The 16,121-nt window shown below is 48.3% G+C and overlaps 1 protein-coding gene across 7 annotated transcripts in view; it reads right to left on the reverse strand.

Annotated features, from left to right (window-relative positions):
* LOC116839180 (P-selectin-like) overlaps positions 1-16,121 on the reverse strand; it is a 66,977-nt gene that overhangs the window by 34,545 nt on the left and 16,311 nt on the right. For 3 of the 7 annotated variants that reach the window (XM_032804914.2, XM_075067990.1, XM_032804917.2), the window contains exons 5-6: positions 3,305-3,490; positions 1,269-1,454 (exon numbers count right to left, since the gene is read on the reverse strand). The exons of 1 other annotated variant lie outside the window; for it this stretch is intronic. In XM_032804914.2, the coding sequence (XP_032660805.1) occupies positions 1,269-1,454; positions 3,305-3,490 (372 nt within the window). Of the gene's footprint in view, positions 1-359; positions 546-1,268; positions 1,455-3,304; positions 3,491-16,121 lie in introns of all 7 variants that reach the window. 3 more of the 7 variants (XM_075067989.1, XM_032804915.2, XM_075067988.1) reach the window with 2 other exon arrangements.

A 16,121-nucleotide genomic window follows, 5' to 3' on the forward strand; every position in this document is an offset into this window, starting at 1 on the left:
CATGAGGCATGTGTCTGGTTTTGTCTGGGGGAAGGTGACGGGAAGAGGAGCCAAGGGACAGTAGTGTCAAGGGTTGTGGGGCATTTCCTTAGCATTGGTATAAAAGGCTGCCCAAGGAGCAGGGCAATAGCAAATCAGGCCCATTGTCTCTCATTTACACAACTTTCTCTCAATGAAGCTTTACACTGCACAGCTGCCCCAGATCAAAAGGTCTAGTCCCCTGGCTTCCAAATCATTGTACACAATAGCTCTCTTCCCTAGACCTGGCAACAAATGGGCTCCTATGGAAAGTCACCTGGAATTACCCAAGCTCAACAATTTACATTCCACACCCCCTACAGTTAATGCTGTGCCTCTACCTTCACAGCATAGGGTTTGCCCTGTCCACTGTCCCAAAGCTGTGCACTCCAGCATCTCCAATCCATTCAGCACAAACTCCATCTCGCAGGAGAAGGTGCAGGTGGAGTTATATGTGAAGTCTCCATGCCAGTGAGTGCAGTATAATCTGCCCCGGTCTGAAGAAGCCAGCACTGGGCACTTAACAGCTGGAATATTAATGGAAAGTATACCCAGGAATAGATTGATCAGTTTCAATGATTAGGATATTAAGCAAATAATTTCAGAAGAATCCAATATAAAATGTAATCCCTTTTGACATCCCTGGGTTACAATAATATGACTCAGGCTTATTTACTGAGGTTACATGTTCAATTCAGCCCACATAAGGCGTCTCCACCAAACTAATGAACTCCTAATGAACACTGAATTTACTATTCCAAATGGCAGTTAGCCAAGACAAATATCCCCCTTTTTGACTTATTGAGATACTAAAGCAAATTTGCTTTTGTCCTTTAGGCAAAAATGGTGTGCAGTCTCAGTTCCTGACCTAGTAGGTAAGACACTGTTTCCTACTCCTGTAGGAGCTTGCCTCAGTAACTACTGTGGCTATCGAGATATTGACCTTGCTACTGTAATTGCTAGAGATGGGTTGGTACAGGTACTCTGAAGACCTCCATTAGTCTGTACTGATTGCTCTACGACATCTGAACAGCTCACAGCACTGAAAATCCTGACCTTAAATTACATTATCACAGCAGCTACAGAGTTTCCTGTGAGTGTTCACAAGTGCTTTAAATCCTGCATTTAACATCTACTTGATTTGCTTTTCAGTTCTTTAAGTTCAGACATTCTAAGGCTTCAGTGCTTCCTACCATGTAAGCAGAAGCAGCTTCCCAAGCCAGTCCTGCAGCATATAGCCTGTACTGTACCTTCACAGTGCGGGGGATGCCCTGTCCATTGTCCCAGGGCCGTACACTCCAGTGTCTCCGATCCATTCCGCACAAACCCCGTCTCACAAGAGAAGGCACAGGTGGAGTTATATGTGAAGTCTCCATGCCAGTGAGAGCAGTTTAATAGGCCTCTGCCTGGGGAATTCGGCACTGGACACTTGACAGCTGGAATAGCAAAGCAGAACTTTATAAGGAAAAATCTGGAGGTGGCAGGGGATGGTCCTTTGTTGCTGTGAGGTGAAGTGCGAGGGGATTAGCTAATGGGTGTCTGTGTGAAGTGCCATGAGAGCATGGGTACATGAGGTTAGGTATTGGGGGCAAAGGGTGCTGGGGGATGTGATGCCAGAGGCATCATGCTCCACATGACATTCCCATAAGCAAACTAGGGAAATGTATACTAGATTTAATTTCTAGAAGGTGGGTGCACAACTTCTTGAAAAAAAACACACTCAGAGAGTAGTTACAATGGTTTGCATCAAACTGGGAGGGCGTATCTAGTGGAGTGCCACAGGAATCAGTCCTGGGTCCAGTACTATTCAATATTTTCATTAATGACTTGGAGAATAGAGTGGAGATGATGCTTATAAAATTTGCAGATGACACCAAGCTAGGAGAGAGTGCAAGCACTTTGGAGAACAGAATTAGAATTCAGAACTACCTTGTCAAATTGGAGAACTGTTCTGAAATCAACAAGATGAAATTCAGTAAAGACAAGAGCAAAGTACTTCACTTAGGAAAGAAAATTGAAATTCATAACTACAAAATAGGGAATAAGTGGTCAGGTGGTAGCATTGCTGAAAAGGGATTTTAGTGGATCACAAATTGAATATGAACCAACAATATGATGTAGCAGCAAAAAAGGCTAATATTATTCTGGGGTGTACTAACAAGTGTGTTGTATGTGAGATATGGGAGATAAATGTCCCGCTCTATTCTGCACTGCTGAGGCCTCAGAAGGACTACTGTGTGCAGTTTTGGGTGCCACACTTTAAGAAAGATGTAGACAAACTGGAGAGTCCAAAGAAAAGCAACACAAATGATGAAATGTTTAGAAAACCTGGCCTCTGAGAAAAGGTTAAAAAAACTGGGCATATTTAGTCTTGAGAAAAGAAGAGGGGGTATTTAATAATGGTCTTCAATTGTGTTCAGGGTTGTTATAAAGAAGACAGTGATCAATTGTTCTCCATGTCCACTGAAGATAGGAAAATAAGTAATGGGCTTAATCTGCAGCAAGAGCAATTTAGGTTAGATATTAGGGAATTTTTTTTAACAGTAAGGATAGTTAAACTCTGAAACAGGTTACCAAGAGAGTTTGTGGAATCCCTGTCACTGGAGATTTTAAAGAATAGGTTGGACAAACACTTGTCAGGGGTGGTCTAGGTTTACTTGGTCCTGCCTCAGTGCTGGAGGCTGTACTTGAAGACCTCTTGAGGTCGCTTCCAGCTCTACATTGCCATGTGTTAAGTAATGCAGTGCTGCGGTTTTCAGACCCTGGGGGTGGCATGTCTTGTGAGCTGGGTGGAACAATGCTGTCTGGAATGAGATGCTGGAGTATTAATGCCTCAGGGGGATGAGGTGTCATCGTGAGTTGAATGGCAAGATGGAGGGGTGTAGTGCCAGAGGGCTAACTGTCTGGAGTGGGGGTACCAGCGACAGAGACTGATGATTACTGAATAGCCAGGTGAGTGGGGTGCTAGGAGGCAGATGTCTGGTTGTGTTTGGGGGAAGGTGACAGGAAGAGGAGCCAGGAGACAGTAGTGCCAGGGGTTGTGGGGCAGCCATTTGGCACTGGTGTAAATAGCTGCCCAAGGGGCAGGGCAATAGCGACACAGCTTTGCATTGCACGTGTGCCCCATATCAAAGGATCTAGTCCCCTGGCTCTCAAGCCATCATAAGCAATAGCTCTCCTCCCCAGAATGGGCAGAGATCTGGGCTCCTATGGAAAGGATGTCTTGTATCACACCAGCTCCACCATGTATTCTCTGCAAACCCCATAGTTAACAGTGTGTCTCTACCTTCACAGAGCGGGGGATGCCCTGTCCATTGTCCCAGGGCTGTGCACTCCAGTGTCTCTGATCCATTCCGCACAAACCCCATCTCACAGGAGAAGGTGCAGGTAGAGTTATACGTGAAGTCTCCATGCCAGTGAGTGCAGTTTAATCGGCCCCTGCCCGGGGTGGCCAGTGCTGGACACTTGACAGCTGCAGACAGTCAGAATACGAGCAAAGTAAGGACAGTCAATGTAAGGACCCACTCTTGCTCTTGGTAGGGTCCTCTGTACACAGCTTTCAGCCCTCACAGCAGACCCTTCCTCCCCCCCACCCCCAGTGGAAGTGGCAGAGCCAGGTTCAGGGATGGTGTCATGGGGGTGAGGGGCAAAAGAGGGATGGTAATTGAGCCAACTGCATGAGAGCTGTTTGTTTTGTGGGAGCTATATTGGCATATTTGTGGGGAGCTAGACAGGAATACCGGTGGTTGATGTAAATTCTGTGACTCTTTGTCAAGGCCTGAGCCTTGAATACCAAAGCTTGCTGCAGAACAGTGTATGGCCACATGGTTTGACTAGTGGGAAATGATGCACAAGTTGGATTGAGGTGTGTTAGCAGAGCTGGGATTGGGAGATACCCGAGACCAGAATAGCAGGGAGTAAGGCAGGATGTAGATCAGGATTGAGGTGCTTTTGCAGAGGTGTGTAACTCTCTTGAATTGCAAAAGTCCAGTGCTCCAGTCCTCCTCCCCCATGTCACCTGTCACAGACAATCAGTGAGCCACAGTTACCTGTGAGGGCAACCACCAGGTGCAGCTATGATAGCATTAGTGGGGAGCAGTTATAATAATGTTCCCTTAAATTAGCAGTAAACTGACCTTCCAGCAACCCCTTTCCAGGCCTGGCTTCCATTGCCACCCATTTGGACCATGGCAACCAACTGTTCCCACCGATGGAGAAGCGCTGGCTCTGGGCTTCCAAGCAATGGCAATGAGGGGCACAGAGATAAACTCACTGCCTTCATTCTGTTATAAAAAGGCGATCAGCAGCAAACCAGCTGAGCGGTGAACAGCGAAGGCTAACAGAGGGAGTTTGCCTGAGGAGAGCGCACTGAGGCTTTCATCTAATAGGCTTCTCTGAGTAGTTACTACAACGGTTGAGGAAGCTCTTAGAAGGAAGGAAATATGGATGGTGAGCGTTCAGCTGTTATCTGCACAGGATGTGCCATATTTGCCTTTCTTCCACAGGACAGAAGTGACTTTGTCTGTACGAAGTGCAAGCTGGTCCCCATGTTGAAAGAGAAGTTTCGAGGTCTGGACAAACAAGTATTGACCCTGCGTTGCATAAGAGAAAATGAAGATTTCCTGGACAGACATCAGGATATGCTTCTATGGGCACAACATTCTGAAGCATCAGAGCAGGCTGAGCAGCAGGGACAGAAGGACAGTGAAGAAATTTGGCAGCATGTGACTTCCAGAAGAAGGAAGAAGAGCATTGTAGGGAAGCTGCCTCTCCCCTGCAGCGCCTCCTGCTGGTGACTCCTGGGAATTAGCTTGATTCAGCTCCAGAGCGCCCTCTGCAAGCCGGTGTTCTGCCTGTCCTCTGGCCCCCCTGTGTCCCTCTCTGGACCCAGTGCCTTTTTACAGGGGTGCTGCCCCCTGGCAGTAAACCCTCAGTCTTAGGGTCTGCCCTCCCTGGGAGACCCCCCACTCACTATCCCCACTTTGCCTCAGTATATGGCTACTGCCAGTCATTGTCTAGCCCCCATGCCCTGGGGCATACTGCAGTATCAGTCACTCATCACTGGCAAGGTTGGGTTTGGACCTGCTGCCTTTGCCTACCCCTGGGCTGCCCCCTGCACCCCCCAGTACCTGTTGGCCCAATGCTAGGCCGCAGCCTGGAGCTTTCCAGGCTGAAGCTCCCCAGCTCCTCTGCCTTTCCCCAGCCCTGCTTCACTCATGTACCCTGTGTCCAGCTCCCTGCAGCCAGGCCCATCTCATTCTACAGCTAGAGAGAGACTGTTTGCTTCTGTATCAGAGGGGTAGCCGTGTTAGTCTGGATCTGTAAAAGCAGCAGAGAATCCTGTGGCACCTTATAGACTAACAGACTTTTTGGAGCGTGAGCTTTCGTGGGTGAATACCCACTTCGACGAGGTGGGTATTCACCCACGAAAGCTCACGCTCCAAAACGTCTGTTAGTCTATAAGGTGCCACAGGATTCTCTGCTGCTTTGTTTGCTTCTGGCTTCCGTGGCCTTCTTATAAGGCCCTGTTGCTCAGTTTGGGGCGTGGCCCCAGCTGCAGCCACTTCCCCCAATCAGCCCAGCCTAAAAGATGTTTTCTCCAGCTACAGCCCCCTCCTGGGGCTGTTTTTACCCCTTCAAGGCAGGAGTGGGGGTCCACCCCGCTACAAGCATCCATGTACCAGCAATGCAGATACAAGTGAGCAACCGTTTTCATGTTCTCTCCACAGGTACTAATGCGGAGAATGGACTAGATGATACATCTGAGGGAAGGGAGCAGAAGGAGACTCCACTGATTGAAAGGCATGAGATGCACTGTCCTAAGGATGGAGTTTCCATGACCACCACTCCCAAGAGAAGGAGGCGCATAATGGTGGTCGGGGACTCCCTCCTCAGAGAGACTGAGTCATCTATCTTCTACGCCGACCGGGAAAACCAAGAAGTGTGCTGCTTGCCAGGAGCTAGGATTTACGATGTGATGGAGAGACAGCCGAGACTCACCAAGCCCTCGGATCGCTACCCCTTCCTGCTTCTCCATGTGGGCACCAGTGATAATGCCAAGAATTACCTTGAGCAGATCACTTCAGACTACATGGCACTGGAAAGAAGGATAAAGGAGTTTAAGGCTCAAGTGGTGTTCTTGCCCATCCTCCCTGTGCTAGGAAAAAGCCCGAGTAGAGATGGTCGAATCGTGGAGGTCAACAAATGGCTACACAGGTAGGTGTCAGAGAGAAGGCTTTGGATTCTTTGACCATGGGATAGTGTTCCAAAAAGGAGGAGTGCTAGGTAGATATGGGCTCCACCTAATGAAGAGAGGGAAGAGCATCTTCACAAGCAGGGCTGGCTAACCTAGTGAGGAGGGCTTTAAACTAGGTTCATCGGGGGAAGGAGACCAAAGCCCTGAGATAAGTGGGGAAATGGGATACCGGGAGGAAGCACCGAGCAGGAGAGAGCAGAGTGAGGATCCTGCTCTCAACTGAGAAAAGCGGACGACAGCAAGTTATCTTTAATGCCTAACACAAATGCAAGAAGCCTGGAAACAAGCAGAGAACTGGAAGTCCTGGACAGGCAAGCAAACTATGATGTGATTGGAATAATTGAGAGACTTGGTGGGTAAACTACATGACTGAGTACTGTCATGGATGGGATATAAACTGTTTCAGGAAGACAGGCTGGCAGAAAAGTGGGGAGTCACTTGTAAATGGTAAGAGAGCAGTAGGATGCTCAGAGGCTCTCGTATGAAACTGCAGAAAAACCTGAGTGTCTCTGGATTAAGTTTAGAAGTCTGAGCAAAAGAGTGATGTTCATGGGGAAGTCTGCTATAGACCGCCAACCGGGGCTGAGCTGGATAAGGCTTCTTTGGCAACAAACAGAAGTTTACTAGATCGCAGGCCCTGGTTCCCATGGGAGACTTTAATCACCCTGATATCTGCTGGGAGAGCAATTACGAAAGCTTTTGGAAAGTATAGGGACAATTTCCTGGTGCAAATGCTGGAGGAACCAACTAGCTGCAGAGCTCTTCTTGACCTGCTGCTCACAAACGCGGAAGAATTAGTAGGGAAGTAGAAGTGGGTGGGAACCTGGAGGCAGTGACCATGAGATGATCGAGTTCAGGATCCTGGCAAAAGAAGAAAGGAGACAGCAGAATACAGACCCTGGACTTAGAAAAGCAGACTTTAACTCCTCAGGGAACTGATGGGCAGGAACCCCTGGGAAAATAACATGAGGGGAAAGGAGTCCAGGAGAGCTGGCTGTATTTTAAGAAGCCTTTGAAGTTGTAGAAACAAAGCATCCGATGTGTAGAAAGAATAGTAAATATGGCAAGAAACCAGTTTGGCTTAACAGTGAAATCCTTGCTGATTTTAACACAAAAAAAGCTTACAAGAAGTGGAAGACTGGACAAATGACCAGGAAGAGTATAAAAATTTTGCTTAGGCATGCAGGAGTAGAGATCAGGAAGGCCAAATTACATTTGGAGTTGTAGCTAGCAAAGGATGTTAAGAGTAACAAAAAGGGTTTCTTTAGGTATGTTAGCATCAAGAAGAAAGTCAAGGAAGTGTGGGCCCCTTACTGAATAGGGAGGAACCTAGTGACGAGGATGTGGAAAAAGCTTAATGTACTCAATACTTTTTTTGCCTCTGTCTTCATAAACAAGGTTCAGCTCCTAGACTGCTGCATTGGCAGCATAACATGGGGAGGAGGTGACCAGCCCTCTGTGGAGAAAGAAGTGGTTCAGGACTATTTAGAAAAGCTGGACGAGCACAAGTCCATGGGGCCTGAATGCGCTGCATCCGAGGGTGCTAAAGGAGTTGGCTGACGTGTTGCAGAGCCATTGGCCATTATCTTTGAAAAACTCATGGGATCAGGGGAGTTCCCGGCGACTGGAAAAGGCTAATGAGCGCCACTCTTTAAAAAGGGGAAGAAGGAGGATCCGGGGAACTACAGGCCAGTCAGCCTCACCTCAGTCTCTGAAAATCATGAAGCGGGTTCTCAAGGAATCAATTCTGAATCACTTAGAGGAGAGGAAAGTGATCAGGAACAGTCAGCATGGATTCATCAAGGGCAAGTCCATGCCTGACTAACCTAATTGCCTTCTATGACAAGATAACTGGCTCTGTGGATGAGGGGAAAGCAGTGAACATGTTATTCCTTGACTTTAGCAAAGCTTTTGATATGGTCTCCCACAGTAATGTTGCCAGCAAGTTAAAGAGTACGGCTGGATGAATGGACTATAGGTGGATAGAAAGCTGACTAGATCATCGGCTCACGGGTAGTGATCAATGGCTCCATGTCTAGCTGGCAGCCAGTATCAAGCAGAGTGCCCAAGGGTCAGTCCTGGGGCCGTTTTGTTCAATATTCTTCATTAATGATCTGCGAGATGGCGTGACTTGACCCTCAGCAAGTTTGCAGATGACACTAAACTGGAAGGAGTGGTAGATACGCTGAAGGGCAGGGATAGGAATACAGAGAGACCTAGACAAATTAGAGGATTGGGCCAAAAGAAACCTGATGAGGTTCAACAAGGACAAGTGCAGAATCCTGCACTTAGGACAGAAGAATCCCATACAATGCTACAGACTAGGGACTGAATGGCTAGGCAGCAGTTCTGCAGAAAAGGACCTAGGGGTTATGGTGGACAAGAAGCTGGATATGTGTCAGGAGTGTGCCCTTGTTGCCAAGAAGGCTATCGGCATATGGGGATGTATAAGTAGGGACATTGCCAGCAGATCGAGGGATGTGATCATTCCCCTCTATTTGGCATTGGTGAGGCCTCATTGGTGAGTCCACTTTTGGGCCCCACACTACAAGAATGGTGTGGAAAAATTGGAAAGAGTCCAGTGGAGGGCAACAAAAATGATTAGGGGGCTGGAGTACGTGATTTATGAGGAGAGGCTAAGAGAATTGGGATTATTTAGTCTGCAGAAGAGAAGAATGAGGGGGGATTTGATAGCTGCTTTCAACTACCTGAAAGGGGGTTCCAAAGAAAATGGATCTAGACTGTTCTCAGTGGAAGCAGATGACAGAACAAGGAGTAATGATCTCAAGTTGCAGTGGAGGAGATTTAGTTTGGATATTAGGAAATTTACAAGGGAACATTTATAAGAGGGGAGAAATGTCTGTGAGAACTGTGGATTTAGCTGGATTTAGTGACCTGTGACATTTACAGTGCAGTCATGTATCCTGGTTTTTACTGACAGCATTTATAAACCAATATTTATAGTGTGTATGGCCAGCTTAACTGTGCAGGCCGCATGTTCCTTAATGCTCCTGTCTCATTCTGTGCTGCTGTCTCAGCTGTTCACTGAATAAGGAGCTCTAACAGGGGTCAGGGCATGTCATGGAGTCCTTGGGTGATGCTCTGGAACTACTCCATATGAAGCCAGTCAGGACTCTGGGGGAGCATGCCTCCTTTCTCTGAGCATACTGTCACCAGGGCAAGAAGCTTACACAGCTTCAACTTTCCTGGGTCTGACCTCAGAGCATTCAGCATCTCATTTCTCACTGGGCACTTCCTGCAGCAAGTCCACTTGGGTGGGGCTCCTGGGGAAGCCAAAGGGCCATGCACCCCAACTCCACTCTCAGCCAGCCATTAAAACAGAAGGTTTATTAGTCAAGAGGAACGCAGCGTAGAGCAGAACTTCTTAGCACAGAAAACTGAGTTTCAGCCAAGTTCATCTTGAGGAGTCCTGGGCCAGATGCCCTGGACTCCCCTTCTTCCAGTCCCCCTAAGCAGACTGCCAGCTTCCAGTGACTCGACCTCAGACACCCATGTTGCTCCTCCTTCCTGTCTTTGTCTCGCTTCCTGGGCAAAGAGTCACGTGATTGTCACCTGTTTACATCCCCCTCCTGGGTCTAAGGTTAGGAAGGGGACTGGACATAGCATACATGCAGGCAGTTGGAGTAGCCTCACCTGCCCCAGAGGTCTCAGCCAAAGTCACAACCCCTATTCCCACCACTGAGGTATTGGTGCAGCACACAGGGAAACTGAGGCATACACAGTATTCATGCAAACAATAAAACTCACATAGGCTCTCATACAACATAATGGGAAAATCCCCACTTCATCATAGGGCACACTCAGCAAGGCAGGTTCTTGTCTCATTGAGTTGAGTGCTCATTCGGCAATGCAAGACTCCCCGGGAGGTGTCATCTCAATGACCGTGAATGGTGCATAGGTCAGGGCATCCTGCAGGTACCAGCCAAAGAGTTCCAGACTTTGTTCTTTAAACAACAACCTGGGAAATTCCATCCCCAAAATGATGCTATGGAGACACTGAATTTGCACCACTAGGCGCTCAGAAGTCAAGATATGCTGATGTTACACCTGCATGCACAACTTGGACTAGTAAGCTCCCTTTTGATTGTACATTGTGGTATAGTTTTCAGTTATGTGATCACATAATGCTTCTCTTATAAAACAATATAATATCACAGCCTTAGCTAGACACTTGGAGCATCTTTTAGTACCATGTATTGCTCTGTATACGGAGTCCATGAACATAATTTCAATGTAAGATGCAGGATGAAAGATGTGTTCCTGCAGGGCCCTTGCCATGCTGATTGCCTGCCATCCAACCTACAGAAAATAAGGCACAGTGTCCTGTTGCTGATCCCAGGTATAGTTCACTATGCATCTTACATAAGATACCCTATAACCTGCAATCATTTGATATGATCTTTTATTGCATTCTTGAAGTAAAAGCACTGAACTGCAACACCTAAAGGAACTGCATCGTTAGAAACTTCAAGGCGTGCAATTAATGAATACATTTAATCCATGCAAAATATAACTTTAAGTCAAGCTAGAGAAAAAGAAGAATTCAGCTATGGACAGATGTAGCTATAAAAAGTTCAAGAGCCCAGTTAGAAAAGGGGCAACGTGGCCTACTTCTGCAGGGGAGACCTGGGTTCCGCTGCTGGCCCGTGGGGTGACCTTAAGTGAACCACTTCCACTCTCTTTCTCAGTTACCACATCTGTAGAATAGGGATAATGATACTGGCTTGCTTTATAAAGAGCTTTGAAAGCTACTGATGGGAAGTACTAAAAAAGGGGTAGGTGTTTATTATCATTTAAAGGGTCAGGTTGAACAAAACATGTTCAGGGCTCATTTATTCCAATTGCCCACTGTTGAAAGCTCTTCATGATCAGGGCCAAAATGTGTCTTATCAAATGTGATTATTTAGTCAATGACATTATTTCCTCTTTCCTATTAGAGCTCTTTTTATAGACATACCACTCCTGTGTCAGAGACCTGCTCCTTTCCCACTTTGACTTGTTTTGATCTGATCAAAGGCTCTGGACCTAGCAATAGTCTGTCTGTCACCCTCCCAGTCTTTCAGAGGTAGGAATTACTCTACTGTCACATTAAAGAAACAAAGTGCATAGAAAGGGCTACTTAATGACAGCACCAAGGAAAATGACAGACTATTGTAGCGTTCCAGGTGGCCAGCAGTGGCAGCTCATTCAATTCCACGAATGAGGTGGGTGGGATAAGACACACATCCATAACCTCACAGTAAGCACCTGTCCGTGTCCCACTAGGCCCTCCGCCTGTCAGGAGGAACCCTCCTACTAGGTCAAGGGTGCTGCTTTCTCCCCTGGAAAATCTGGCTGCCCCATCAATGATGGCTTGTACTTTTCAATCCAAACACTCTGACTATTGTGAATGTCTACAGCAGCAGAAACCCAGGAAACACAGGGGTTCAGAGGGGCCTTTCTGGTTGGAAATAATCCATCAGACTCTTTGGTTTAAGGCTTTGGACAGCTCCTGTTCTAAAGCCCGTGACTCTTGCTGGACTCACTCTAGAGCAGGGTAGGTTTCAAGTTGTTAGAACATGCTCAGAAGCCACAGTAATGGGCACAGTCTAGGAAGTGCACAGTGCAGCCCCAGTGTGTGGGGAAATCTACTGCAGATCATTCACTGCTAGAATTAAGCTTGTCAAGGCTGAGGTCTGTAGTCACTCCTCGGTCAGTTTCTAGTCCTCTAAGTCAAACTGGTTATGTGTGGCATCTGCTAATATTTGTTTGACAACTGCACATCAAAGCCAGCCTTAACATTTGAGTAATCCTGCAAAACAATTTTTGCTAGCTCCAGTTGTAAGGGACTGTTGTTTACCATGCATACACTGCTATGCACAGGGCTAGATGAGGATGTGAGGGAGGGTTAGCTGGTTACACCCCAAACATATTTGTTCCTGCACAACTCTGCCTCTCCCTATTTATCTGATCTTGGTTTTTATCATGTTTCCACCCTCAGGTCCTCTGATCTACCCATGCTGCCAGCTTCTGCCTCTGGTTAGCTGGCTCCCACAAGCATCTTAGAATCATAGAATCATAGAATATCAGGGTTGGAAGGGACCTCAGGAGGTCATCTAGTCCAACCCCCTGCTCAAAGCAGGAACGCAACCCAAACTAAATCATCCCAGTCAGGGCTTTGTCTAGCCTGACCTTAAAACCTCCCTAGGTAACCATTCTAGTGCTTTACCACCCTCCTAGTGAAAAAGTTTTTCCTAATATCCAACCTAAATCCCCCCACTGCAACTTGAGACCATTACTCCTTGTTCTCTCATCTGCTATTACTGGAGAACAGTCTAGATCCATTTTCTTTGGAACCCCTTTCAGTAGTTGTGAAAGCAGCTATCAAATCCCCCCTCATTCTTCTCTTCTGCAGACTAAATAATCCCATTCCTTAGCCTCTCCTCGTAAGTCATGTGTTCCAGCCCCTAATCATTTTTGTTGCCCTCCGCTGGACTTTTTCAAATTTTTACACATCCTCTTGTAGTACGGGGCCCAAAACTGGACACAGTACTCCAGAGGGCCTCACCAATGCCGAATAGAGGGGAATGATCACGTCCCTCGATCTGCTGGCAACGCTCCCACTTATACATCCCCAAATGCTGTTAGCCTTCTTGGCAACAAGGGTACACTCCTGACTCATATCCAGCTTCTCGTCCACTGTAACACCTAGATCCTTTTCTGCAGAACTGCTGCCTAGCCACTCGGTCTCTAGTCTGTAGCAATGCATGGGAAAATGCACTTGTCCTTGTTGAATCTCATCATATTTTTTTTGGCCCAATCCTCTAATTTGTCTAGGTACCTCTGTATCCTGTCCCTACCCTCCGGCATATTTACCACTCCTCCCAGTTTAGTGTTATCTGCAAACTTGCTGAGAGTGCAGTCCACGCCATCCTCCAGATCATTAATGAAGATATTGAACAAAACAAATCTTTGTGCTTTCTTCTGAATTGTCCCTTTGCCTAGAGTGGCCTCCCAGGACCAGGGGTGGCCAGTTATATGGGACCGTGGTGCCCGGGTTCCAGCAATATTTAGGGCCCAAGGGTTTGGGGGCCTGGCTCCACCAATGTTTGGGGCTGGGTCTCTCCCCTGGCCCTGCCTGCTGCCCCCATGCACCTCCCCTATGTGTCCCCTGGTCCCCACTTGCTGCTCCTGTGCACCTCCCCCGGGCCCAGAACGTCCCTGCCTCAAGCCGGGGCTGCCTGCTGCAGCTCCAAGCTGCACTCTGCTCTGCTGGCTCCTGGCATCAACTGCTGCCACAGGGTCCTAGCGCCCCCCATCCTGTTGTGCTAGGGCAGGCTGACCCTGCCCCTGTCCTTCCACCTTGGACCCTTCCCTTTTCCTGTGGGACCCTCCACCAGCACAGGGGACCCCACCCCCATTCCAGTCACCAATCCTACCCCACACTGGGCAAGGGGCAGTCCCATCCCCCACCCTCAGGGAGGCTACAGTGAGGCACAGCAGCAGGGGAGGAGGAGCACATGTGATGGCAGCACCCGCATCCTGGCACCCACCACAGGGAAGGTGAGGGGGCTTCCTGGACCTGAGAGGGGCCCTAGGAGCACGTGCAGTGATAGTGGTGTGAGCCAAGTGTGCTGCCGGGGTGGGGACCTCCCCCAGAGCTTGTGGCTACTGGCAGGAAGAGGGCTGGGGGGAGTCCTTCTCTCTGACCCCAGTCCCAGGGCAACTCAGCTACACCCCAAACTCCTCAGCCCCAGCCCCATCCCACCCCAGAACCTGTACCCTCAGACAAAGCCATCATCTCCCCACACCTCAACCCTCTGGCCTAGCCCTAAGCCCTTCCCACACCCCAAACCCCTCATCCCCAGCCCTAGCCAGAGCCCTCATCCCCCCATACTCTAACCTTCTGCCCTAGCCCTGAGCTCCCTCCTGCATCGTGAACCCCTCATCCCCAGCCCCACCCCACAGCCCTCAACCCTGCACGCAAAGCCTGAGCCGCTCCCACCCCCCAAACTTCTCATCACCAGCCCCACCCCACAGCCCTTATATTTTTAAATTATTTTAAAATATATATATCATCTTACAAGGCAGGTATGAGGGACGGGATTTAGACCTGTTCTGGACGCCACCAAAAATTATACAAACCTGCCGCCCCTGCCCAGAACTGATCTGTGCAGATACAGGTGAATATTGAGTGCAAGTAGAGAGGGATTTTGCCTCTAAACACAGCGCAGGTGACACCACTAATAGAAGCCTGTGTCCAGTTCTGGGCACACACTTTTAAAAGGGCTTTGCAAAACTGGAATGGGTTCAGAAAAAAACTATGAGGCTAATGAAAGCTATGAAACCTGCCCTCTAGTAAGAACAAAAAAGATCTATTTATCTTATAAAGAGAAGGGTAAGAGGCAACTTGATTAATAGATGTTAAGGCCAGAAGTGACCATTATGATGATATAGTCTGACCTCCTGTATAGCAGTTCAAGGGATGGAGAATCCCCCACACCCCTTGGTAAGTTGTTCCAATGTTAATTATTCTCATGGGCAATTCCAGTCTGAATTTATCTGGCTTCAGCTTCCAGCCCTTGGATCATGTTATACCTTCGTCTGTCCAGCAGAGGAGCTGGCTCAGCCATAGGCAGCTGCTGGCAGAGGCTGGAGCTGCCCTGAGGTCAGGAGGCTAGCCTGGAATCCTACCCTCTCTAGCCACATGAACTAGGGACATCTAGCTGTGATTTTGCACCCCCAGCCCTGGGAATCCCTGGTGATCTTTAGCGACAAGCATCCTGCCCTAGCCTCAGAGTTGCCTTGGTTACATTTCCAAGGGTGTCTGCACAAGAAGCAGGGCTAGAAACTCAGTGTTTTTCAAGAGATAAGAGGAGAGTCTCTTTTCCATTTCCCCTAGGGCCAGCTCTCATTAACGTCCAATGAGGCTACAGCTGGGAAATGTCATGTCATGGGGCTGTGACCATCTCTCTAGCTCCCTGCAGGCACCAGGCAGACAGGAAACACCCAGCCTGCGCCAGTGTAGTGCATTAGTAGGAGCATTGCCAGCAGATCGAGGAAAGTGATTATTCCCCTGTATTCGGCACTGGTGAGGCCACATCTGGAGTACTGTGTCCAGTTTTGGGCACCCCAGTACAGAAAGGATGTGGACAAATTGGAGAGAGTCCAGTGGAGGGCAATGAAAATGATCAGGGGGCTGGGGCACATGACTTACGAAGACAGGCTGAGGGAACTGGGCTTGTTTAGTCTGCAAAAGAGAAGAACGAGCAGGGATTTGATAGCAGCCTTCAACTACCTGAATGGGGGTTCCAAAGAGGATGAAGCTTGGCTGTTCTCAGTGGTGACAGATGACAGAACAAGGAGCAATGGTTTCAAGTTGCAGTGGGGGAGGTCTAGGTTGGATATTAGGAAACAATATTTCCCTAGGAAAGACCTGCAATGGGTTACCTAGGGAGGTAGTGGAATTTCCATCTTTAGAGGTTTTTAAGCCCTTGACAAAGCCCTGGCTGGGATGATTTAGTTGGTGTTGGTCCTGCTTTGAGAAATGGAGATTCTCCTTTCCATTTCCTCTAGGGCCATCTGTCTTTAATGTCCAGTGAGGCTGCAGATGGGGAATGTCATGTCATGGGGCTGTGACCATCTCTCTAGCTTCCTGCAGGTCCTCCTTTGAGCAGGGGGTTGGACTAGATGACCTCCTGAGGTCTCTTCCAACCCTGATATTCTATGATTCTTCTATGATTCTATGATCTCAAACACCACTGCAAGTGTGGTTCTGGTCTGGTGAAGAGTATGGGTCAATGGCCCTGCCTAGGCTGGGCAGCTCACAGCTTGTGCAGTGTGAGAG

The sequence above is a fragment of the Chelonoidis abingdonii genome, chromosome 7 (assembly GCF_003597395.2).
Source record: "Chelonoidis abingdonii isolate Lonesome George chromosome 7, CheloAbing_2.0, whole genome shotgun sequence".
Classification (NCBI taxonomy): domain Eukaryota; kingdom Metazoa; phylum Chordata; order Testudines; family Testudinidae; genus Chelonoidis; species Chelonoidis abingdonii.